This window comes from Artibeus jamaicensis, unplaced genomic scaffold, assembly GCF_021234435.1.
Source record: "Artibeus jamaicensis isolate MK-2021 breed Jamaican fruit bat unplaced genomic scaffold, CSHL_Jam_final contig_477, whole genome shotgun sequence".
Classification (NCBI taxonomy): domain Eukaryota; kingdom Metazoa; phylum Chordata; class Mammalia; order Chiroptera; family Phyllostomidae; genus Artibeus; species Artibeus jamaicensis.
Window position 1 is genome coordinate 6,467,335 of NW_026521854.1, and position 25,369 is coordinate 6,492,703.

General features: G+C 53.2%; 1 protein-coding gene across 3 annotated transcripts in view; it reads right to left on the reverse strand.

Moving 5' to 3' along the window:
* Positions 1–1,956: 1,956 nt before the first annotated feature.
* The window catches only part of SLC25A42 (solute carrier family 25 member 42), a 32,013-nt gene continuing 8,600 nt past the window's right edge, over positions 1,957–25,369 (reverse strand). The window contains exons 2-9 of one of the 3 annotated variants that reach the window (XM_053668168.1): positions 15,761–15,904; positions 11,684–11,796; positions 8,746–8,851; positions 7,375–7,400; positions 6,613–6,779; positions 5,956–6,072; positions 5,272–5,423; positions 1,957–4,044 (exon numbers count right to left, since the gene is read on the reverse strand). In XM_053668168.1, coding sequence (XP_053524143.1) covers positions 3,737–4,044; positions 5,272–5,423; positions 5,956–6,072; positions 6,613–6,779; positions 7,375–7,400; positions 8,746–8,851; positions 11,684–11,764 — 957 coding nt within the window. In that variant the 5' untranslated portion in view covers positions 11,765–11,796; positions 15,761–15,904 and the 3' untranslated portion in view covers positions 1,957–3,736. The other 2 variants (XM_037142129.2, XM_053668167.1) reach the window with 2 other exon arrangements.

The following is a 25,369-nucleotide window of genomic DNA, read 5'->3' on the forward strand; positions in this document are numbered from 1 at the left end:
GGAGAGGACCTGCTTCTAGGCTGTAGATGCCACTTCTCATGCAGTGGAGGACGAGCGGGTAGCCAGCTCTTTGGTGTGACTCTTGTAAGGGCACCAATGCCATTGGGAGGGTCCCAGCCTCCTGCCCCGTCTGCCCCTAAGCACCTTCCCAAGCTGCACTTCCTAACAGCCATGTTGGCTTTAGGTTTCAACACAGGGATTTGGGGAGCCGGGGGAGACATTGGTCCATGACAGCCTGGAGAAGATGAAATAGCCAGAACCTGCCCCCCTCCAATGTCTTGGAAAACAACACAGGCTGAGAAGGCAGAAGAGTCATAATAACCAAGGCAAAGACGATACAATCTTAATGGAACTCGAGGAATTATCAGAAGTCATCTGGAGGCAATAATTTCCTAGCAAGACACAAATTAGGGACCTGGGTCTGGTCTCCAGGTTGAAGGCAGATGCCTGGGCTGGGCCTGGGTAGCTCTTGGTCCCACCCCTTACCCAGAGTCCTCTGGAACCTCAGCCTACACACCTCGCATCCAGAACCAAGCCTGGCTCCCTGCCTGAGCTCCCGCCTCCACCTTCCCTCATTTGCTCAAACACCCTTCTCAGCTCCCAGTATCAATTTCAGGGCTGTTGCCTGATACCCACCCGGTGGGGAATTCCCAGGCCTCGGGGCTTTTCCCAGCACCCCAGGTAGGGTCTTACCTCCCCTCATCTGGCCCCCAGGATTCCGCCTGCCTCCCAGGCTCCACAGTGTATTTTTAGATGTTTTGCATCAAGAGCCAGAGCAGCATCACGCATTGTGTTGCCCACCCCAAGAAGAACTCCCCAGGGGAGACACGAGTCTGGGAACCTTGACTCAGCCCTTCCTGGAGGTGCTCGAGGCCCACTGCACACAGGGACTGGGGGGCAGTTGCATGAAGAAGCTGTGGCCACTTCTCTCCAATGTGTCACTGTCACACCCACTGCTGCCTTGCCGGGGCACAAAAACACAAAACACAAGATTCCTGTTCACATCACTCGAGATCATCTTCCTCAACTACCGGGCCTGCTGTCTTGGGTGGCAGTGTTCGAACAATTAAGAGAAGGGAAATAAAGGCCAGCACTTGTGAAGAGACGCCCTGCCTCTCGAGGGGTCACAGGAGATGTGACTAAAACAGCAAGGAGGTACCACTGGCACCCCCAAATGGGGAGTCAGGCTGCCAGCCAGGATGTGGCTTGAACCATGCACAATGCCTGTTGGCACCTGAGTTTACACAGCTGGGCTGGGGACCACTTTGGCGGTGCCTGGAGAGGCGGGTCCACTGATGGTAGCCGGCTGGCCCCTCAGGGACATGTCCCGGGATATTCTCACCCTTGGGTGCAGGAGCCTGGGTGGCAGTCACGGCGTCATTTCTGACCTCAAATAGCTCACCCGGGAATGAGTAAATACATGGGGTTAAACTGTAAATAAGTAAATACCGCGTCGCTCACCACCTCCACAGGAGGCTCTCACTTCCGCCTTGGACAGCGTGCCCTAAATGCCACTGCCACTGGGAGACCTCTGGTGGCCTCTCCCTCCTGCACCCAAGGCCTTACCCAGCGGCGGAGCAGAGCCCCCAGCACAGGCCAGACGGTGTGGGAGAGACACCTCAGGCCTTTGGGGCCGTGCTTGCAGAGTGGGCGCAGCCCATCCCAACCAACCTGGGTCCCCGACCTGTGTGTGCACCAGGTCTCCGGAAGAAGGGCACGCGATGAACTGATAACAGGGATGACCCTGCAGGAGGGCCTGGGAGACCCGCTTACTTGGTAAAGGCTTTCATGCAGTTTTCATGTTCTAGAAAACTATAGTATGAATTACCAGTTCAAACAATTACATTTTGAAAACGTTTTATTCATGACTTTATTCAAAAATCTGTCAAAATAACTTCAACCCTGTTTTTGGTTCCTGGAGGAGACTAAGAAAAGAGCCAGGGGCAGGAGGAAAAGTCATTTTAATTTTTTATTAAATATACTCTCTTGACACAAATCTTTAAAATATATAAACATTATTTATAAACGAAGTGTCTTCATGGCATCAAAATAACTCCAGACCAGGGCAGGCAGCCGGTGGGGAGGGGTATGGCCTCGGAGGGTGCCAACCAGGCCCTGTGTTGGGGCTGGAGGAGTGGTGACGGCGCTGGTGAGGCCCAGGGGCTGGGAGCCACCTCGGGGAGGCACACAGGACCTGGAGGGCCCTCCTGCCCCTACCCAGCCTGCAGCTCAAAGGAGGGTGCTGCCCAGCCAGCCACCTGGTCTCACCTGCCTGGGGCAGACCCCTAGTTCCTGCTGCTTTCTCTAGCCCAGGGCCCTGGGGCCTCCATCCTGTCCCCCTGTGAGGCATGGCCCTGCCTCTCCCGAGCACTGGGCAAGACTGGGAGTGGTGAGACACCCAACAGGACAGTATCACACGCTGCTTGGGCCCCTGGGGACAAGAGTCTGGGAATGATACTGGGGCTGGCCAGCGAACACATGCAAGAAAAGGCACCTCACAGGTCCAAGGCAAGAACAGACATGGAACAGAACGAAGAAATCACAGTCACGACTGGAGATGCATGTGAGGCAAGCGCTAGACCATTCCTCACATTGTGGGCTGAGCCAGCCTTGTCCTGACACCAGACTGGGCTGGTTAGGCAGAGGGTCGGCCGAATTCTAAAACCAAAGTCAAGAATCTCCAAACGTCATTAGGAAATGGGTGTTTCTGAGTCCCTGTGACACAGAAGGGCCCAGGAACTTCTCGGCAAGACCAGATACCTGGGAGTGCCCTGTGGTACCTCGAATCTCCTGAGCTTCCTACCACAGCCCACACACTGACATGGCTTCCATTTGGGGAAGTTTGCGGCTGCCAGCCACCACCATTCATTCCATTCATGGAAATCAGGCCCGAAGGCCTGAAACTGCCCCATAACCAGGCCAAACACCCACTCAGGTGGGGAGCCAAGGATGTGCCAGATGCTATAGGTCCCCCTAGGAGCCCACGGGTGCCTATGGGCAGAGGGTCAGGGCCCGAGGCTCTGCCTCTGTGGGTGCAGCTGTGGGGCATCCTACTGAGGGGAAGACTGGCCCCAGGGCCCAACGTGGTATGGAGTGAGCATCAAGGTAACACTCAGAGACGGCTCCGCAGCAGAAGGCTCTGGGAAGTGGGGAGTCACGTCACCGGGGAAATAAAGGCAAGACAGTGTGTGTGTGTGTGGGGGGCAGGCAACAGGCTGCATTTGTAGCCCAAGCTGAGCAGGAGACTGGTCCCATTGAGGACAGACAAGGCAGACTCTCCCACACCCTCTGGCTCCTCTGGCTCCTCTGCTCTGAGCACGGACGGGGCCCACAGGGGCAGGCGGAGTCTGGCTCTGGGCCCAGTGGGGACAGGGTCACAAGAACCAGGAACATGTCCAAGAGCACAGAATGACAGGAGGCGGCGCTGGTCACTCTGGTGTCAGGGTGTCGGGGAGGCAAGTCTGGGAGGCAGGGCCAGCCCAGGGAGGGGAAGAGGAAGGACGGGGTGCTCACTTGTTCCAATACTGCACTTCAAGGGCCTCTGGCTTTCCTCTCAGACCCACGGGCGCTGAGCCCAAGCCCCTGGCCCACCTGCTTGTTCCACAAGGCGCTCCCATGTGGCTCTGGGTCAGAGCCAAGGACCCCCTCACTCCCCAGTCTCCCAAACATTAGGGGTGAGCAGTCTCTGTGTGCTGGAGCTTGGCTCCCCAACTCAAGAGCCTCCAAGTGTGAGTCCCTAGCTCTGCAGGCGCCGCAGCAGGATCTGCATGAGGTCGAAGGTGGTGAAGCTGATGCCCACAGCGATGGGGCCCTTGAGCCAGTTCATGCTCAGGCCCTTGTAGAGGCCACGCACCAAGCCCTCCTCCCGCACGATGGCACGCAGAGTGCAAGCGATGGAGGTGCGTGGGTGGCCTGTGACGCCGGCTGTCTGCATGCGCCTCCGCACCACGTCCAGCGGATACGAGGCCGACTGCCCTATGATGCCTGCGCAGGCCCCGAAGATCATGCGCTCGAAGGGGTAGGGCTGCCGGTGGCCGCTGTATTCTGCGGGGAGGGCCGGTGGTGCTGTGAGGGCGCCTCGGGAGTGTACCCTGCACCCACAGCGCACCCGGCACCAACACACATGGGAGGTCACCCCTGCACCTTCCCACTCGGCTGCTTCCTTACCTTCTGGTTATTTTGTTTTTAAGCTGAGAAATATAAGTTGTTTCTCTTTTTTTTTAAGACAGAAAAGCACAATGAATAATAAAACCAAGTCCAAAGACCCGGAATGAGCTCCCACTGAATCACTCTGGTTTCCCTGCTCGTGAAGACACCATCCACCACCCTGCCGCTCCCTCCCCAGGTGCAACGCCGCACGCAGGGCCTGAGCACAAACCCAAAATGCTGAACACCCAGCACTGCCTCCTGGGCCCAAAGGGCCAGGAGATGTGAAACACACCAACGAAATTTCTCCAACCATGTGTTGTAAATTTGTAACTAGGAATTTAAAAAGGGGAGACTCCACTGTTCACTCGCCACTTTGGAAAACCATTAAGTACCCTGACAGTACCACTTGAGATGAAAGTGGGGACAGGGCCCCAGGGCAAGAGCAGCACCCAAAAGAATAAAACCAAAAATGGGGTTGCACTCCCCACAAGGAGACACTCCTAGATGTCCACTGATAACAGAAAATCTGTCAATGGCCTTAATGTCCCTCCCTTACCGTGGGGTGCAGGGGAAGGCGACCCAGGGCTAAAGCGGGCAGCCACAGGCCAGCAGACCTCCCACAGGATGGACTCAATACCGGCGGAGGCAGGGCTGCACTCCCCAGAGGCGTGGGAGGTGGCTCAGCTCTTTACTTTTTATAACCAGGAAACCAGACGAGGCATCGATGGCTCCTGCCACACGGAAGCCCACAAGTATTTGTAACCACGGACGGACAGGACGCGGGCGGGGTGGGGCGGGGGAGTGCTTACAATGTTCTCTATAGTTTTCAAATCTCTCAGAATTATTAAAACACAAGAGGGCACCCCTGCTCCACCTCGGTCCCCGCAGGCTTCGTGCAGGTGTCTGTGCTTGCACAGGTGGCTGCCAACACTCTGGACGACACCCTGGACTTTACAAAACTGCTCTTAAAACTGAGCATTAAAGCTCGTGAGTCTGAGTTCCTCGGGTGTGGTGTGACGTCACGTGTCTTCTCTCAATTTGGACCCTGAGCTGCCAGCCTGCCTCACCCTGAGCGCCTGACGTCATGGGCAGTGACCCATGGTGCTGCCCACCCCTCCTCACCTCTGTGCAGGCTCTTGAGTGTCTCATATGTGAAGAAGCTCAGCCCAGCATAGGGGATGACCCCCAGCACGGTGGGCGTGAAGCCATGGTAGAGGGTCTTCAGCCCCTCCTCCCGGGAGATGCGGATGAAGACCTGAAAGATGTTGCTGTACCTGCCAGGAGAGAGGGGCGGTGGGTAGGCGGCGGACTCTGCCCAGGGAGCAGCCGCCAGCCTCAGTCACGAATTCTCCGTTCCTCCTCCTCCGGCGGCGTGGGCACTGGTGAGCGCCTTCTTTGAGGAACATAACCACCCCGGAAGCTTTGGCATTAAGAGGGGGAATGGGTGCTCAGGGCCGTACTCTGCCGTCACCACTGGGATCACCCGGGTGCTTGCCCTCGCCTTGTGTTCCTGTGTGTTCTCAATGCATCTGCGACCAATTCAAAATGGAGACTCTAGTTTGATGGAAGCAGAACGGACACCCTGGCTTAGAGAACTTCTTGGACCGGCTGCAGAACAACACGCCTGGCCTGCCCTGCTGTACCAGGCAGGGTCCAGGTGGCGGGGGTGGACAATACAGTTTCCTCTGCAGGCCGGATGCCGAGGCCCAGACCCAAACCTGGGGGCATGACAGATGGATTCAACCTGGGGGCCCCACTGGCCACAGAGTCCCTAGTGCTGGTGAAGGTCACCATGGTAGGACTCACATTTCCTTTGGGGTCACGGCCATGCGGGCTCGGACCAGATCCAGGGGGTAGGTAATTGAAGCAGCTGTGGTTCCAGCGAGTGCCCCTGCGAGGAGGCGAGGCCAAGGGGGCAGGGCTCTGAAAGGGGGAAAGGGGTTAGGAGAGATGGTGAGACCTCACGGCCCGAAGAAGGGAGGCCCAGCCCACGGCCCACAGGTGTCAGCGTGGTGCACCAAAGACGGGCGGGCTGGCTTCCTAGTAGCTGAGCTGGTGCGGTCTCTCGGACAACTCAGTCAGTGAATGACAGGGACTTTCCCCTGCAGCCCTCCTGGGACTTGGGTTCAGACATGGGTGAGCGTGTGAAAAGAAGACAGGTGGGCAGGCCCTGACTAGTGTGGCTCAGTTGGTTGGGCACTGTCCTGCAAAATGAAAGGTTGCCAGTTCGATTCCTGGTCAGGGCATGTGCCTGGGTTTCAGGCCAGGTCCCCAGTCAGGTCCCCGGTCAGGATGCAAGCAATAGGTGACCAATTGATGTTTCTCTCCCTCTCCTCTCTTTCTCCCTCCCTTCCCCTCTCTCTAAGAATAAATAAATAAATAAATAAATAAATAAATAAATAAATAAAATAAAAAGACAGGAGAGCAGGAGAGAGTTGAGAGAGTTGGGGGGTGGGTGCTCACTCTCCATGGAAGCCATAGTAGCGGCCCAGGACTCGCTTGTACTCTTCGTGTGCGCTGAACTGGATGGCAGCGTAGGGCACCACACGCACCATGGTGGCTGAATTCCCACGCCACAGGCTGAGGAAGCCCTCGTGGAGGTAGGTGAAGTAGAGCAGCCGGAAGGCCTCCTGGAGGGGGGGCAAAGTCCACGTCTCCACCTTCCCCTCTCCCACTCTGCCTGCCCTTTCCCCTCCCCACTCTGTGAATGCCTGGCCTTATTTTGTCCAGCCCTGTGCCTGGGAGCCCCACCCTACCCCCCAGTTCTCTGCCCATGCCCAGTCCCCCGATTCTGAGAGGTGTAAAGTGACCAGGTTTGCAAAGCAGGCTCAGAGTCCCACACAAAGGGTGTCTAGGTGATGTCTGTCTGGTAGTCTAGCTTTGAAAAATATTCTTCTTTTCTTTATTAAGTAACACATGCTCTGTGTTCAAATATAAATCAAATGTGAAAGCATTGGTTTAAAATGTCAAGTCCCCTCACCACCGCCCCAAGGGTAGGTGCTCTCCTGTCGGTCCCCAGGGTGGGCTTCGTCCAGGTGGAGCTCAGAGTGCCAGGGCTGAGGGGGAGGCCTCGGTCGCCCGGGCTCCTGGGAACCAGCCTGGGGGGAACCAAAGGGGAAAAACCTCTCCCAACTTCCCGACCCCGGGCCGCCACAGCTGCCTGCCAGCCCAGCAGGGCAGCTGCTGCCAGCCCCAGAGCCAGGAGTTGGTGACCTAGTGGCTCACCTTGGCAGAAAATCTTTTTGAAGACACTGGAAAAAAAAACACAAAGGCACACACACAACACAGAGCATTAGATGTGAAGGACGGGACATCCCCCCAAGTCTGCACGACCCCACTGGAGGAAACTGGTCTGAGCTGGGGAGTGACCACAGCCCCCTGAGAATGCCCACCCCACCAAAGAGCTGAGCAAGCAGTGTCCTGAGCAGGGTCACTCCCCTCCAAGGAACCTCCTTGCCCCCTGTGCCTGGCCCCTCTGCTTGCCCACTCAGCCCCAGAAAGGGGGATGAGCTACCACCTGACTCCGCTTCTTCCACCCTCCCGAGCTGCCTGGCTGCACTGTCATCCAAGGCTGGAGCCACAATGGCCACAAGGATCCAGACACACAGGCCATGAGGGTGCTGGTCTCACAGCCTCCCCCTCCTCACTCCCTGAGCCTCTGCGATGTTCCCGGGACACCCCTGCACTCACGTGTGCACAGATGTGTGTGCACCTGCACTGCCTTTAGAGTTACACCCAGCTCCCTGCAGGGGGCTACACTTCAAGTTTTCCAGGTAAAAATGCAGCCAACATGGGGGAGCGAACACAGGGGAGCTCAGCCTCACGCCTGCCCTTCCCACGGCCCTTAGGTTGATGTTCCTGTCCTCGTTGTACACAGAAGGAAACTGAGGCACAGAGAGCTAGGGGGCTAGCTCAAGGAACAGGGGAGGTCTTCTCTTCCCAAACAGCTGAGGGAGGGTCCCGGGTGGTGACCATGCTCATGCCCGGCACCAAGCAGGCGCTGGTCACTGTCTGCAGGATGGAAAGGCCTCACCTTCAGGGCACCCTGGGCCTGCTTAACCCCAATGACAGAGAGAGATGGTTTCTTAAACTGTGCTCCCCCAAAAGACATGTCACTCCCAGCACCTACCACTGACCTTGGGCAGAAATGGGGCCTTTGCAGGTATCATTAAATTAAACCGAGTTTGTACTGGAGTGGGGTCAGCCCTCATCTAACGGGTGTTCCTGGAAGAGGAGGAGAGGACCCAGGCATAGAGGGGAAGGCAGAGACTGGGGTGATGCAGCCACAGTCAGGGCTGCCTGGGGCCTCCAGAGCTGGACAAGGCAGGAAAGCTCTTGTCCTGACCTGCAGAGGGAGCCAGCATGCCAGCACCCTGAGTTCAGACTGCAGGGCCTCTGGAAGCACGAGAGAATAAATTCCTGGTGGGAGATGCCTGGTGTGACGGCCACCCCAGGATGCCAACAGGGCTTCTAAGTGGATTTAGGAAGCACTTTAAAAACCAACTTGCAGTGCAGTTTGGGGGTGCTGTGGAGGAGGAGGGTGACCACCTGGCTGTATCTCTATCACAGACGGACAGATGGACAGACAGCATTTACCTTGGAAGATGATTTTGGTTCGGTCCAAGGGAGCTACTGCCGTTTTGGCAAGAGCGCCAGCCAGGGCCCCGGACAAGAGGGAGCTGAGCACTTGCCTGTGATCACTCTGCAAGAAACACACGCACACGTGGTCTGTTGTGAGTGAGGGAGGGAGGGTCTGCTCCACTGGGTCGGCACTGGGAGGCTCGTTCTCCTCACCCCTCCACCACCCCCTTCCCTGGTCCAGGGCTGACAAGTGTCCAGCAGCTTGAGTAACATGGTCCTACTGTGCCCTGGACAAGCAGTGCTGCGTCCCAGCGTCACAGAGCCTTCACAGGACATCGTGAAAACCCCCCAGATGACAGGGACCATCCATGTGAGAAGCGATACCTCACCTGGGCCATCCAGTGAGGTCCTGCGTTCCCAGAGGCAGCCCACAATGAGACTGACTCCAAACATAAGAGTCCCCTCTGAAATGGCCCACCTGCAAACCTTGGTCCTGCCCACCCAGGTGTGCCCGACCACTGTATCGCAGTGTTTCAGGGCAAAGTCACAAGGACCCTTGTGGTGGTGGGGGGACTGGCAGGGGTGTTGGGCAAGAGGATGCTGCCTGTGTCAGGACTTCAGGAACCAGTGTCTGTGGCTATTCAGCTAAGACAAGGGTGCCGGTGCCAGTGGCCGACCCGTATCACGTGTTCCCACAGCCGCCTTGGGGCCGGCACTTTCCTTGCTTCCTTTCTTTCCTTACATGCTCATCTGTGCCCTAAGCATCTCATCGGCTGGAGTCTCTATTCCTCCTGCTGATTCTCACAAGCAACCATGGGGAGCATTCTGGAACATTCCAGACTGGAGGTGCCCCCATCCTGCCTTGACCCACAGTGAACGAGAATGGCAAGAGTCAGGTCATTCAATGATCCCAGGAATCCATGAAGTCCCACACAGTCCCAGGTGCCCTGGGGACATGCAGTATAGGGTGGGGGTATGTATGAGCCCCTTGCCCCCCATGGGGCCTCCAGTCTACGGAGAGAGCAAGACATGAACTAAATCGCTGACAAAGGCATGCAGTCACCAGTCCAGGGAGCGGCCCCCCAAGGAGGCTGGCTTTTGCCAAAGAGACATGGAGAGTGCCCAAGGTGAACAGGCCATTTTCACTGTGACCAGAGAAGAGCAGCTCCTGTGGCAATCAGGATGGAGTGGCGAGGCTGAGACCAGAGAGGGCACAGCAGGGGAGGCTGCAAGGCATTTGGGGGTAAAACTGACAGCTGGCTCGGGGCAACCCTTCACCTAGTTTGCTTGGCTCAGCGGTGGCCCAGGGGTGCGGGCCTGGGCCCTGAGTCTGTCCGCACCCCTGGCCTGATTCTGACCTCAGTGACCAGAGGATGGACTCCCTGGCCTCCTCTTCGTCCTCTTCGTCCTCTTCGACACGCTGAGCGCTGTCTCCTGGTCCAGCTTCCACTTCCAGATCCTCTCCCATGTGTCCCAGCTGCTCCCAAGGGCTGTGTGCCCTGCAACCTAGTCCCCACCCTGTATGGCTCCAGCTCCTCCCTGTTAACACCCTAGCACGCCTTCCACCTGCCCAGCCCACCCCTCCCTAAAAGAACAAATTCTAGAGTGGCGTTTTTCCTCCCGTGTTTCTGAGGCAAAGCTTCACCAGAGGGTTCCACCTGCTCCTTGCTTCACACGGGTGTCACTGGGGACTCCCGCCTTTCCTGGGTCACACAGCAAGGTCCTGTTCATTGGTCCCATTGGTTCTGAGAGATGTGGATGTCAGAAGGCTCAGTGGTACTCCTAGTACCAGCTCCCTGCCTCAGTTTCCTCTGTGAACCAGTGAGCAATGGCTCACCCCCACTGTGAGCAAAGGGAACAGCCTACAACGGCCCATAAGCCTGCTGGCACTGGAGGCAAAGCCAGTGTGTCCTTTTCGTCCCCTTCAGCGGGTTACTCCCTGTGCAGCCTGCAGTTCTTACAACTCCAAGGCCAGCTCTGCACATCTGGAACATATGTCCTTAAACCCTGCTCTCACGGTGGCTCTGGGACACTCTGAGTCCACTTCCTGGCTCACAGAGAAGGCTCTTACTGCCCACAGCAGTTTATTCTTTGAAGAGCTCAGCACGAGCATCATGAAGCGGTCAGTGTGTCTGTGCCCTGCATGGAGGGATCCTGCAAATGAAGTGCAAGGCGGATGGTCTGATGGAGAGAACCGGGGCCATCACGGCCTGGCCGTGAGCTCCTCGAGAAGACTCTGGGCTTCTTAAGCAAAGAAACAGGATTTCCAGGGTGAGCTCCCATGTCCAGTTGGCCAAGAGGACCAGGACTGATGTCAGGTGTGTGGCTGGCACAGAGGAGGATGTGTACTGGGTGTCCAAGCATGTGACGGGAATGGACGGATCTTTTGCTGGCCAGCTGAGGGGATGAGTCTCCCTTGTGCTGTGCTGGGAAGTTCATGCAACTGGGAGGGGCACGCACATTTATTGTAGGCTCACCCTCACTGCCCCACATGGCGCGGTGATGGTGGCCCCACCCACTGGCCCCTGAACCAGTCCTCCCACCTGCCTGGCTCTTTGCAGGGCCATCTGGCACCCGGGCAAGGTTGGAAAGGTTGGCAATATTACGCTGCACCGCCCCAGCCTCTGAGCTGGTAGACTCTCAGACCGGCCTGAAGGTACCTGAGCTGCACCCCGGAGCTGGGGTGGCCCATCCTCGCGGCAGACCCTGAGTTGGGTGAATCTTTTGTGTGCACAGATCTGAACAAGAGGGCTCCTGGGCACCTTCTAACATCTCAGGCGGTTTGGGGTAAGGCTTTGGCTTTTGGCCTAGTGCTCAGGGGGCTGAATTCACATCATAAGTGGGGCCGTCAGCATTCCCCTAGCAGTGTTGTGTGTGGGGGCTGATCTGTAATGGGTGCACGTGCACAGAAGAGGGACTCATGAGGACACCCACGGGGAGGCCAGGTACTTGCCTTTGAAGAGACGGGCGGGGACAGGATGGCCTCGGCATCCTCCCGCAATCGCACGGCACCTTCCTTCACACCATTACCCATTCCAGGCTGCTGGGGACAGTGGAGACTTGGTCCTGTGGAGCGAGACGGGCATGAGATGTGGTAAGAAAGGGCCTCCCCATCCGCCTCACGCCCCAGTCACCTGAAACCAGAACCGTCTGAATGTGATTTTCCTAACCTGATGCCTGTCTTCCTACAGGGAAAAGATGCTGCACCAGCATCCAGATGCCACAGACCCCTCCACTGATGACATAATCACTTACAAAAGCCTTTCTATTTGATGGTCACAAACAGGCCTCTGAGTCATCTGCCTTTTTGACCTTGCACCAATGGGGCAGGTGGGCTCAGAGAAGTCAAGCACTCCCGGTGAGGTCACACAGCAGGAGGCAGGGGCATGGAAGGCTGAGGCAGAGGGGTGGGACAGCCAAATGCCCACTGGGCTCCAGATAGCTTGGACCTGAGCCTCTGTCCACAGAAACAATTTTAGAAAATGAATCTTTTCTTCCTGTACAGCTGCCTCTTTGTGGCCGAGCTTACAGCAAAGGACCCCAGTGCTTGAGGATTCCTCACCAGAAACCTACATTTATCCTCTGGGTGGAAGTGCATGCAAAGCTCAGCCAACCACAGTGAGGGGACCACGAGGACAAAAGAGTAAAGGACAGGTGACACCAAGATGCTACTGTGCACCAGTGTCCTTTGAGGTCTCGGTTCCCACACTTTAAAATGATCTGATAAATCAATACGTTTTCCTGTATAACAATGCAAATGATGCAGATGTGCCCTGCGTAGGCCAGGGAAGCCCCTCTTGCCTCTGGGTCCTGCCAGGCACTCTACTCCAGTGCCGGTGTGGAAGGTTCTAGAAAGCGCAAGTGGGATTCTACTCCACTGGCCCTCTGCCATTGTTTCCTACTCAAAACAGGTCCTGGAAGGAAGCAGACCCAGCTGCTTTCATAATGAAGCATAAAACACAGGGATGAGCCCAGAGATGCCTGAGGTGCCCAGGAGAAACCAACATCCGGGGAGCGCAATTACGGTACATGGGAGCCGAGGTGAGTCAAAGACTTCCCGGTGGCCAGTGTGGGAACAATCTGAGCAGTGCTGGGTTACAATCCAAAGAATAAAATATCCCCACGAGTCCACACTAGTATAAATGAACGACTGAATGAATGGATGAATGAAGAAATAAATAGGGAGCCAATGATCCCATCAGAAGAATCCCAAATAATTTGTGCCTATGACCCGCCCTCAAGGAAGGGGAGAAGGACTTCCCGCCCTCAGGTGTGTAAGTAGTGACTTCCTCCCAAAGGGGACAGGAAAGAAGGAAGAGGGCAGCTTTACAGAGGAGAACCTGACAGACACCGCCTCAGCCAGGGGGTCAAGGCCAACATCACAGTGAAGAGCCATGTTGACGGCACACGCCCTGGTCTCCGTGTGATGAGAAGACCCCTTCATGTCTGTGGTTCCCCTCCCCCCACCCGTCACCCCAGTCCAGCCGTGAGAGAAACATCACACACATCCCAACTGATGGCGCCCTACAAAACAGCCCACCAGCTTCAACAATGTCAGTGTCACCAACCAAGGAAGTCTGAGAAACGGTCTCAGCCCAGAGGACCCTACAGCACATTAAGGAGACATGATGCCTAAATGTTGTATGAGATCCCGGGACAGAAAAGGGACATTAGGGAAAACAGAGAACGTCTGAATAAATTATGGGCTTTAGTTAATAGTAATACACCAGCAGTTTGAAAAAAAAAACAAAAAAAACAGAGCCACTTTAAAATGGACCCAGAGCTGCCATCCCAGAGAACTGCCTTGCGTGTCTTATGCCTCAAACCTTTGGAATGCTGACACTGGGCAAAACAGCCCTCAGAAGAACACTGTGTGCCAGACGACTGTTTGCAAGGATACCAAGAAAGCTGACTGGACTAAAAACTAAAAACATTGTTTATAATTAGTGTCACTATGTTAGCTTATCTGCACCAATAGAAATGCATTCCTGCCATTGACAGCACTGCTCCCCTTCCTTTCTCATCAATACCCGTTGCCTTGTCTCCTAATTGGAATATGATGTGCGTTTCTGCCTGAATCAGTGCTTTCCCAATGGCTATTCCTTTTTATCTTAAACACATGCTTGTTGCCTTTCACTTTGGCCCTTTTTTTTAGGTTCACAATTCGTTCATTAGTTTTGACCTATGTACCATACTAAGGTCAGATGTTAAAAGGGAAGAAACTGGGTGTGTGGGGTGTAGGGCCTGTGTTATGTGTTGTCAATTTTCTGTAAATCTGAAGCTGTTCACAAACATAAACTAGGCCTTGGCAGTGTTTTCAAGGCAACCACTGGGGTGTCGGCCTGTGGGACACACTGAGACTGTAACACCCCCACCTCTAACACCTCCAGCTGTGGTTCACACCACCTCAACGCTCGGGCCTTGGGGATGGTCCTTGCATCTAGGCGCAGATGGTGCTGCAGCTTGTGAGCACAAGGAACGTGAACACATTCTGTAGAGCCTTCCTGAGGAAGGAGCCAGCTCTTTGCATACCTGCAGTGGGTGAGGAGCCTGTGGCTGGGTTCCCTCCCCCTGATCCTGCTCCAAGTTCCTCCAGGAAGGTAGGTGCTCACAGGCTCAGACCTGGGCCTGATGCAGGACCTACCCTGGTAACTCACTGCAGACGGCTCATCCAGGGCCTCAGTCGGGTGGAAACAGTCAGAAACAAAGTCTGCACACAAACTGGCGCAGACCTGTAAGGGCATGTCACTGCAGGTGGCAGAGCTCTGAGGTTGGTCACGAGGAAGTCACCTGCAGGGAGCTAAATGGTGGCTCCCAAAAGGCACATCCACTCAGAACCTGTGAATGTGATATTCTATGGAAAAGGATCTTTGCAGATGTAATTAAGGTAAGAATCTTGAGATGAGATCACCCCAGATTTAGGGTGGGCCCTAAATTCAAGGACAAGTGATCTGTTACGAGAGGAAAAAGAAGCCCTCGACTGAGCACTGTCCTGTGAATCAAAAGGTCACTGGTTCGATTCCCAGTCAGGGCACATGCCCGAGTTATGGGCCTGGTCCCCATTTGGGAGCTTCTGAAGTTTCTATCACACATCGATGTTTCTTTTCCTCTTGCTCCCTCCATTCCCTTCTCTCTGAAAGTAAAAAAAACAAAAAAAGAGGGAAAAGGAGACACAGAAGGTGTCTCTCCTTCTAGCTAGGGGGCGCTGCCCTCCCTAGCTGCGGAACTCCTGGGGCCCGCAGCAGCTCGAGGCTACAATATTACTGACTGCAGCCCCGCCCTGCCTCCCCGAGAGCCTCTGCAGGGAGTGGCCCACACAGACTTTCATTTTGAACATCTAACCTCCAAAACTTAAGCCACACAATTTTGTGGTGATTTGTTATCGCAGCCACTGGAAACTAAGCCAGGGCCCTTTTTAGGAGAGAACCTAGGGGGTGCCAGGGGCCCCTACACCCAAACAGCAGGCCTGACAGCTACTTCTGCCAGGGCCCCGAGGCCGCCCTGCCCAGCTCCCCAGGACTGCGGAGTGGAGAGAATGTCCCTGCCCTGAGGGACTGCAGGGATGGAAGGAGGGGGTGTCTCAGGGTTTCATCGCTCAGGCCGAATGCTAATTTCTCTAAGAAATAAAGAGCTCTTTGCTCTTTCAAATAAGTTATTAAAAAAAAATACAAAATAAGGCAAAGAAACAGCCAGGTCATCCAAAGGAAACAACTTAAAAATATGACAGGTGCCCACCTGTGGGTGAGAAGGGAAAGGCAGGGGTCACCCTAGAGAGGGTTGTTCGAGGGTCCGGGGCCACAATGCAGCTGTGCGGCACGACGGGGCGTGGAAGGAGGGAGGCCCAGGGTGGCGCCTCTTTGCCTTAGGGTGTGTGCTGAGCCCCAGCACGTTGAGTACAAAGACCTACAGGCCAGTAAGGCCACTGCTGGCTGCTGCCCTCGGTGAAGGGGAGGAGGGAGACAGGGAGGACACATGCCTTGTGTCCCCATAGGCGACTGCCACCTAGATTTTCACTGATGGGCGAACTGACCTGGATCTGGTGGGGTGCTGCCCGGGGGTGAAGCACAGGAGCGGACCAAGCATTCGCAGTGTGCTGTCAGCGGCTGTGGGGACGTGCTGGACACGGCCGGGGCCGAGGTCGAGGGGACTGGACTTTTCCTCAGTTACAGCTGATCTATGATATTATATTAGTTTCAGCTGTACGATATTGATAAGACAGTTACATAATGACGAAGTGATCCCCCCAATAAGTCTGTGCCCATCTGACACTGTACACAGGTGTTATAATGTTATTGACTATATAGTCCTATGATGTAGTTTACATCCTTGTGACTTTTTATAACTGGCAACTGTACACATACTCACCGGTAACAGAGAGAGGACATAACCCAGGTGTGACCACCCCCCAGCCATAGCACCCTTCCGTGGTCAGACCCCCTCCACGCTCCCACTGTCCTCCCCCACAAACGACCACATGATTCTAAATTCATGCACACCTGCCCCAGGGAGGCCTCCCCTCAATGAATTGTACCTCCTACTGCCCTGCACAGCATCCAGGTTCAGGGTAGTCACAAGTCCCTTTGCCACTGGTGTGGGAACACACACCCTGGCTGGGTCTTCTATGTATGTGCCCAGCACCCCCAGGTTGGGCCCCCACATCTGTGCTCAAGAACATGGGCTCCTCAGGCGTCATCAGTTAAATAGTGACCAATGGCCCACATGGCCCAGGTGGCGGCCTGCACAGTGGGGTCTCGGCTGATACAAGCAGCCCACGTGCCAGAGCCACCTGCTCCCACTCTGACTTCCTTCAGTCCCTGAAGCACCTGCTACCCGCCCCCTCCCTGGAGCAAAAGGCCAGGGATTTGCACCAAGGGAGGCAACTGAGCAAGGAGGGCTCTTAATGTTCTTTCGTTTCTCGTGTACCTTATTCCTTCTCTTGTTGCTAGTAATACCAAATTTCTTTGTTTTGAAAAAATGTTTTCATATATTAGCCGACTAGTTATTTCTTTTAAGAAAACTTTTTAACAATAAGCTACACTAAGAAATACATTTTACATCATAATTCATTTATATTCGCATACACTCATGCATGCATGCCATAAAGAAAACATTTCAGAAAGTAAAAGAGAGCTTTTATTATTTATTTTAAATATTTTATTTATTTATCTTTAGAGGGGAAGGGAAGGAGAGAGGGAGAGAAATATCAGTGTATGGTTGCCTCTTGTGCGTCCCCTGCTGGGAACTGGCCGGCAACCCAGGAATGTGCCCTGACTGGGAATCGAACCGTGATCCTCTGGTTCACAGGCCCGTGCTCAATCCACTGAACTACACCAGCCAGGGCAGCTTTTACTTTTTTAAAGTGCCATTTGCTCTGCTCTATTTAATTTCCATAAACCTGATCACAACCAAGTAAATTTACTTCATGAATAATGGGTCTCAACCAGCAAACTCAAACCACTGTGTTACATGCTGTGGTTTAAGAAGTGATCTTCATCTCTTTATTATTAATAAAAGAGACAAGTGACTCCAAAATGGAGTCGCTTATGCTAAGCCCCAAGTCACTAAACTGAGACTTAATATCTAACTTAATTACAGTTTCAGCCAATCCCAGGAGTAGAATCTTAAACCAGTCAATCTGGAATCACCTGGTAAGGTACCAACAATGGTAAGGTCACCTGCTTGATATACCCCCACTGTACTATAAGTGAAGGTGACCTTACCACAATCTACTCTTTACTATTAACCTCCTTGTCCCACTCCTTCCACCTGTAAAATTGTACAGCTTCTCAGTTCCTTTCTGTTAGAAGAGATGCTGCCTGATTCATGAATCCCTGAACAAGGTCAATAAGACATTTATAACTTAGTTGAATTTTGTTTTTTAACATTATATATCACATTATATATGAATGTATGTGTACACACAAATACACGCACACATCTCAGAGGTACTGGGCCCAGGTGGTGCCCTCTTGTGTCTCCTGTCACAGCAGAAAGGTGCTCTCTGGGGTCACAAGCACCCTGTGGTCTCCAAGGTTGAGGAGTATGAGGGCGAGAAGCAAGTCACAGCCCAGCTGGGGCGCGGGGCAGGGTGAGATGGGGCGGCCACTTGCTCCGGGTAACGCAGTTTTCCATGACAAGCACTTGCACACCTGGCCAGGACTTTCAGGGAGAGGCAGAGCCCAGCTAGTACTTATAGGCGTCATTTGGAAGGGGACATAGACCTATGGTTTTGCTTCAAAACCCACAATTGGCCTTTTCAAAACAAGGCACTCGCAAACTCAAAGATGGATTCTTAATAAAGTGGTATCTGGGCGGGGGAGGTGGAATGTTAGATCGGGCCAGTTATAAATGTTTGCTCCTAAAAACATTAACTCATAAAACTCAATACTAAAAAAACAAGCATCCTGATTTAAAAATGGGAAAAGGATCTGAATAGACATTTTCCTAAAGACACACAAATAGCCAACAGGTAATGAGAAAGTGCTCAACTTCACCAATCATCCGGGAAATGCAAATCAAAACCACAGTCAATTACACCTCAATTTAAAAAATCAAAATTATAGGGAGATAGCACCTCACACTTATTAGAATGGCTATTACCAAAAAGACAAGAAATGCCCTGGCCGGGTGGCTCAGCCGCCTGGAGCAAGTCCCAAGCACCGAAAGGCTGTGAGCAGGTTGTCATCCCTGCTCAGGGCACACACCTCGGTTGTACACTTGGTCCCCAGTGGGGCCACGTGTGGGAGGCAACTGATCGATGTTTCTCTCTCCCGCTCTCTCAAGTCAATACACAGATCTTCCGGTGAGGATTTAAAAGAAAAAAGACAAGAAATAACAAGTGTTGATGAGGATTTGGAGAAAAGGGAACCCAAGTGCATTGTTGGCGGGACTGTAAACTGGTACAGCCTCTATGGAAAAGAGTGTGGCGGTTCCTCAGAAACTTAAAAACAAAACTAACACGTGGATCCAGCAACTCCACTTCTGAGTATTTACCTGAAGGAAACAAAGACACTAACTCAGGAAGGTATCCACCCCTTCATGTTCATTGCAGCATTATTCACAGCAGTCAAGACATGGAAGAGACCTATGTTCCACAGACACATGGGTGGATTTTTAAATATATGGTACACATATATAAGGGAACATTATTTAGTCATAAAAGAGAAGGAAATCTTGCCATTTGTGACAACATGAATGAACCTAAATCAGACAAATACAAAAACGGAATAATCTGACTTATATGTGGAATCTAAACAAAACAAAATAAAAAGCAAGTTCATAGACACAAAGAACAACAGATTGGTGGCTGCCAGAGGTGGGAGGTAGGGAGTGAAATGGGTCACAAGGCAGAAACTTTCTGTTAGAAATAAGTCCTCCGGGTGCAATGTGCAGCACGGTGACCATGGTGCTGCCCTGTGGCTCTGTCCCTACAGAAGAAAACCCGTTTTAGAGTTCAACTGCAGCCCTGGCTGGCATGGCTCAGTTGGTTGGAGCATCGTCCTTCACACCAGAATGTTAAATTCCCAGCCAGGGCACAAGCTTAGATTGAAGGTTTGATCCCGTGTATATGGGAGGCAACCAATCAATGTTTCTCATACAGATGTTTCTCTCTCTCTCTCACTCTCCCCCAACTCCCCTAAAAATCAATAAATATATTTTAAAATTCTTTTTAAAAAGTTCAACCGCACAATCCTCAATTCAGAGTGAAAGCTGAGGAACTTCTGAAGTGAGCCGCCTGCATGGTCTTGGATGGTTCACAGACGTGCAGAACAAGGTGGGGGAACTGCGTTTATGTGAGGTTTGGGGTGGAGTCTGGGATTGTTCCTGAAAAGTACCTTTAGCGAGAGAAAAAAAATCTGTAACTATGTGTGGTGATGGCTGTTAACTAGACCTATTGTGATTATTTTTCAATATGCACAAATATAAAATGATTATGTTGTACACCTAAAACTACTGTAATGTTATGTGTCAATTGTATTTCAATAAAAATGCAACCCCCCCAGCCCCACCCTTCAGGTAAGAAAGGCAATATACAGAGGGATGAAGGGCAGACTGTGCATGACGGCAGGACCTGACCAGCTACCTCTGTAGCAGCCAGCCAGGGAGCAAATCACCACCCCTGCAGCAATCAGCCTAAACCAATTGGGACTTGGTCGGTGACTGCAGCCTCCCTAATTTTCGCTCCTGCTTTTAACTCAAGGCCAACCAGAGAACACTAAAACACACTGCCCAACCCACAGGCAGCAAACACAAGGCCCAAGGGCCAAATCCGGCCCTCTACCTTGTTTTATCCGGCCGGCACCTTGTTTCTGACCGACAGCAACGCCGGGCTCTCGCTTAACAGTTACGGAGCATTTACATTTATACAGTCCTAAAATTACATTCGGCCCTTTGAAAGCAACCGAAAAGCTGATGTGGCCCCTAGTGAAATGAGTTTGACACTCCTGCCTAACCAGTCACATAGGCTCCCCCATGCCAACAGCCTTGGGGGAGTCCTGGACCCTCCTTTCCCCAGAAAGCCCCTTCTCCCCTGCCTGCCTTGAGTTTCTGCCAAATGCAGGGGTGGCAGCGGCGCCCTGGCTCTGGCAAACTCTGAATAGCAGACTCTGTTCCCAGTTGTGTTGTCTTCCTTTATTTCCACAGGTAACTTATGAATGGGGAAATCCCACAGAAGCATAAACATCGCTTCTGAGGGATTCCTACCAAGAGCACACAGCCTCCCTCTGATCATGAGGAAATACCAGACCACACTGAGGCATGCTACAAAGGACTGAGACGTTCTCAGCAAATGTGTGAGGTTGAGGAAAGACCGAGGAACTGTCACAGATCAGAGACGAAATAAGAGATGGACGACTGGGTGGGAGTGTGAGCCTGAACCAGAATGGGAGCGTCAGGGCAAAAACTGGGCAAATCTGAATTGGCTCTGGAGATGAGTCCGAGCGTTGCAGCAGGGTGGATCTGGCTCCGAAACTCATGTGGTGACACAGACGCCAACACTGGAGGAAGCCAGGTTGAAGGCAATACAGAGACTCTTGGCAACTTTTGTCACTTTTCTGTAAGTCTAACATTTTTTCTGAAAATCCCCACTGGAAACAATGCCTTGAGAAATCCAGTAGCTTCTGAGATGTGCCAAAACATTCAGAGAAACACATTTCAGATGCCTGTGGCTTTTGAAGGGCTAGCCCAGTGACTTGGCTCCTGCCTGTCCACTCTTTGTGTCTGAGCCAGGGGCTCAGCATTGTGGGCAGGGGAGGGGGCTCCAGCGGCCGTAGGAGCCCCATGCGAGTGATTTGAGCTGTGTGGTCTGTGGAGTGACCAGTGCTCTTCCTGGCAGGTACACCCTGACTCTGGCATCTCCTTGGAGCTGGGTGCTGGGGGGTTGGCAGGTGCGGGGCCTCAAGTCAAGGCCCTCGCTGGGGCCCAACTCTGGCTCTGCAGTGGGGTGAGAATGGGGCAAAGGGCGATGCTCTACACAGCAGCAGCTATTGTTCATTAAACCCTTTGCTCTGTGCTCTCTGATCCAGTTGGCATTAACCGAGTGTGCTGGGCTGCTTCACAGATTGTGGAGGCTGAGGCACTGAGAGTCCTTGCCTGAGATCACTATGGTTGTAACCACTGCTGCCGACCGCTGGGGCACGGCTGGCTTATCTTCCCACTTTGGCAGTGACACTTGGAGAAGCATGACCAGACCAAGGGCTGAGGCAACCCCCGTCTTGATGCATATGCAAAATCACAAGCTTCAAAGCTACGGGGAGCCCAGCTCCGAATCGGCCTCAACACTATTTCATCCTGAATGATTCTCCTTCCCCTGAAGGAGCTCCAGTGCAGGGGAGGCAGACAGGAGGCTCTGGCTGCACCCCGAGGGCCCCTGAAGGCACAGATAAAACCCAAAGATCCCTGCAGCTGCAGGAGTCAATCTGGTGAGCTTAAGGGGTAGACATCAACGTGTGCCTGTGGGTCCGATACCTGACCATGTAGATGGAGGTGTAGAGGTGGGGTGGGGCGCAGGGCTGTGGCAGTATGGGGCGGGGCACCTGCTCCTGCTCTGCATCCTGGTCCCTGATGCCCTCACACCTCCCCCCCCCCAACGCTCACTACGTCCCCTGCACCAGCCCAGCCCTCCAAAGGGCACTCATGGCCTGGACCCTGGCCAGTGGGCACTGAGGGGAATGTACTCCTTCACTCCTGGTGAGAAGACCTGACAGCAGGAATGTTACCACCAGCAGGACCAGGTTGGGAGGCCCATGAGCAGGGGCCAGAGGTCCTAGAATCCTCTTACCCTGACATTGAAGGAGATGGTCCTAGAAAGGGGAGCCATAAGGACCACCTTGATTCAACAATTAAAGGGCTGTGGAGGGCTGAATAATGGCCCCCAAAGATGTCTATCCTAACGCCGTGGAACCTGTGAACATGCTACCTTATATGGTAAGGGGACTGTGCAGGTGTGATCAGGTTATGGATCCTGAGATGGGGAAACTGTCCTGGATTATCAGCATGGCCCCCATGTCCTTGCGAGGTCCTCATGAGAGGGAGGCAGGAGGGTCAGAAGAGATGTGATGACTTCAGAGAACTGTGGAGATGCTACAGTGCTGGCTCTGAAGTTGGAGGCGGGGCCGTCAGCTAGAGCGCAGAGGTGCCTCTGGGAGCCACAGAAGGCCGGGCACAGGCCGCTTCCTGGGGTCTCTAGGAAAAGTGTGGCCCTGCACACTCATGGGCTCTGACCTCAGAACTGAAAGACATAGGCCTGTCAGCCTCTGTATGTGTGATGGTCTGTTACAGCAGCCACAGGACACTGACACAGGATGTCACAGGAAGAGGTGCAGCTTTTGGGGGGTGGGGACCCTGTGGACAGCTCAAGGGAGTCACAGGGAGGCCGATTCCAGGCCAACGTAAGACAAATGACATGCCAGAACAGCCAGCACTGCCTGAAGCCCAACTGCTGCCCAGGAGGATGGTCATCCAACAGTCTCCACACCAGGCCCTGCCAGCCCTGGGGGCACGGCAGTGAACAGGCACTTGGCCTGTCTTCATGAAGCAAGACAACTCAGGGAGTGACACAACTCTAAAGGAGGCAAACAAGGAGGTGACATGTGAAAGGGGCTCAGACTCAAGACTGGGTGGCTGGGCCAGCCTCCTTGAGGGGCGCTGTTGGGGCAGAGGCCCGAACAAACAGGGAGTGGGCAGGGAGTTAGGTAGGTGCTTCACTCCAGGCCTTGGCACCTCCTGTCTTACCGAGTGAGACAGGATGTGCCAAGGCCCTGGGGCTGGAGCTAGCTGACCAGTGAGAGAGAGGGGAAGAGAGTTGGGTTGAAGGAGGTAAGGATCACTCTGGGCTACAGTTGGGGAGGGTGCAATGAAGCAGGGAGGCGCAAAGAGGACACCTATGGGGTCACTCAAGTGAGAGAGTAGGGTCTCAAGGAGGGACTCAGGAGCCCACCCAAGCTCTTCCTGAGACCTGGGGTTGGTGGGGCTATTTTCCAGGAGGGGAAGTTTGGGTGGCACCGATGTGGGGGCAGGAGGCCCCTGTTTGAGGGCCTTACCCTCGACAGCATTGGCATTCGTGTCCCTTCCCCACTCCCCCACTCCAAGCTTCCCCAAGGAAAAGAGGCCGTTAGGATTTCTGGTCCCACCACATCACCAGGGAGGGTATGAGAGCAAATCATACAAAGCACCTAAGTTTAATGAAAAATACTCTAAAAACCATCCGTGTGGTCCTGTCCTCATCCCTCATCCACTCACCCCTGCTTCATCACCCTCCAATGGGCTGGTCATAATGGTCATCTCTGTCACCCCATGGGTCCAGTGGTAGAAGGCAGCACCCTGACCTCCCCCACTCACAGTTCAAGGAAGTATCTCCTTGTGCAATTGGGAAAGTAGAGTCACAGGGTCAAAGCTGGTTCTGCCCTTCACCAGGTAAGTGCCTTTCATCTGCTCCTGGGTGCCTTGTGGCACTATCTGGAGCCAAACACAGGACCATGTTCTCTAGATTCATCCTGCCAAGGTCTATCTGAACCTGCCTGGAGAACCCAGAGTCTTCCTCACACACAGGAAGTACAGATGGGGCAGCCACTGTGCAAATTAGTCTGTAGGCTCCCCAACTAGTTGAATGTGGGGTTATCACATGACCCAGCAATTCTGCTCCTGGGCACATGCAAAAATTGAAGACAGGTCTTCTGCCAAATCCTGTATACACAAGATTCACAGCAGCACTCGTGCCAAAAGGTGGAAAGAGCCCAAATGTCCAACAGCAGATAAACAGGTAAACAAAATGTGGTCTACCCATATAGTGGAATATTATTCAGCAATAACAAAGCATGAAGCACTAATCAGGCTGCAATACAGATGAACCTCGAAAATGTCACACTGAGTGCAAGAGGTCAAACACAAAAGATTATGTGCCAAATGACCCCATTTAAGTAAAATCCACACACAGCAAAACAATGTGGTCCAGTCACAGAGTGGAATGTTATTCAGCCTTAAAAAGGAGTGAAGCACACACACAGGCTACTACATGGGTGAACCTCTCAAGCCAGTCACAAAAGGACAAATACTGCATGATTCCATCTATGTGAGGTCCCTAGAGTAGTCAGACTCATAGAGACAGGGAGTAGAAGCTTGGGCGCCTGAGGCTAGGGAAGAGGAAGGGGGCGTTTGTGTTTAATGGGAACAGGGTTTCAGTTTGGATGATGAAAAGTCCTAAAGATAGATGATTATGGTAGTTGTACAAGAATGTGAATGCACTTAATGCCACTGAGCTGTGTACTTTAAAATGGTTAAGACAGCCCTGACTGGTGTGGCTCAGTTGGTTGAGAGTCTTCCCCAAAAAGCAAGAGGTCTCCAGTTTGATTCCTGGTCAGGGCACATGTTTGGGTTGCAGGGCTTGGTCCACAACTGATCGATGTTTCTCTCCCTCTTTCTCTCTCCCTTCTCTCTCTCTAAAAGTAAATATGAAATCTTTTAAAAATCTTTATAAAATAAAATGGTTAAGATGGTACATTTTATATTGTATTTTATCGCAATTAAAAAAAATTCAAGCACAGACAAAACTCATTAATGGTGATAAAGATCAGAATGGGGTTGCCTGTTGGGAACCGCCCTGCCTGATTTCAGGAGCTGTAACCCCCGCATGGCTAAGGTTGAGTGAGCAACCTTCGGACCAGAAGCCACTAAGGAGACAAAGCTTATCTCCTTGGCAGGGACACCACCTCTGCTCCTTTTACTTTACTCTGCTTGGCCCCCAATGCTGATTGGTTAGCCAGTGATGGGTAAGATACCTCAAGGAAGGGACGACCTAAGACAGGCATGATCATGGGCCCCCCCAGGGAAGGACTTGGGGGGCTATAGAAAAAGGGGGTGATGAACCATCACCCCTTGGCTTTGACATAGCCTGAGTCCTCATTCTGTCTGCAAGAAGTCTCCTAATCTCTTGGTTGCCTTACTTCCCCTGCCTGACTTAAGCCTAAAATAATGCTGGCAGTGGCAGGCAGTGGCAGTGGCACAGCTGCCATCCTGTGCTGGAAAGGGCGGGTTCCCTAGGGTGATTAAGCCTAAGAAAGAATATGTAAAATTTTGTGAAACCTGCTTTGTTTAGAATGCTCTCAATTAAATAAGGGTCCAAGCAGGAAGTCAGTTTGTTCCC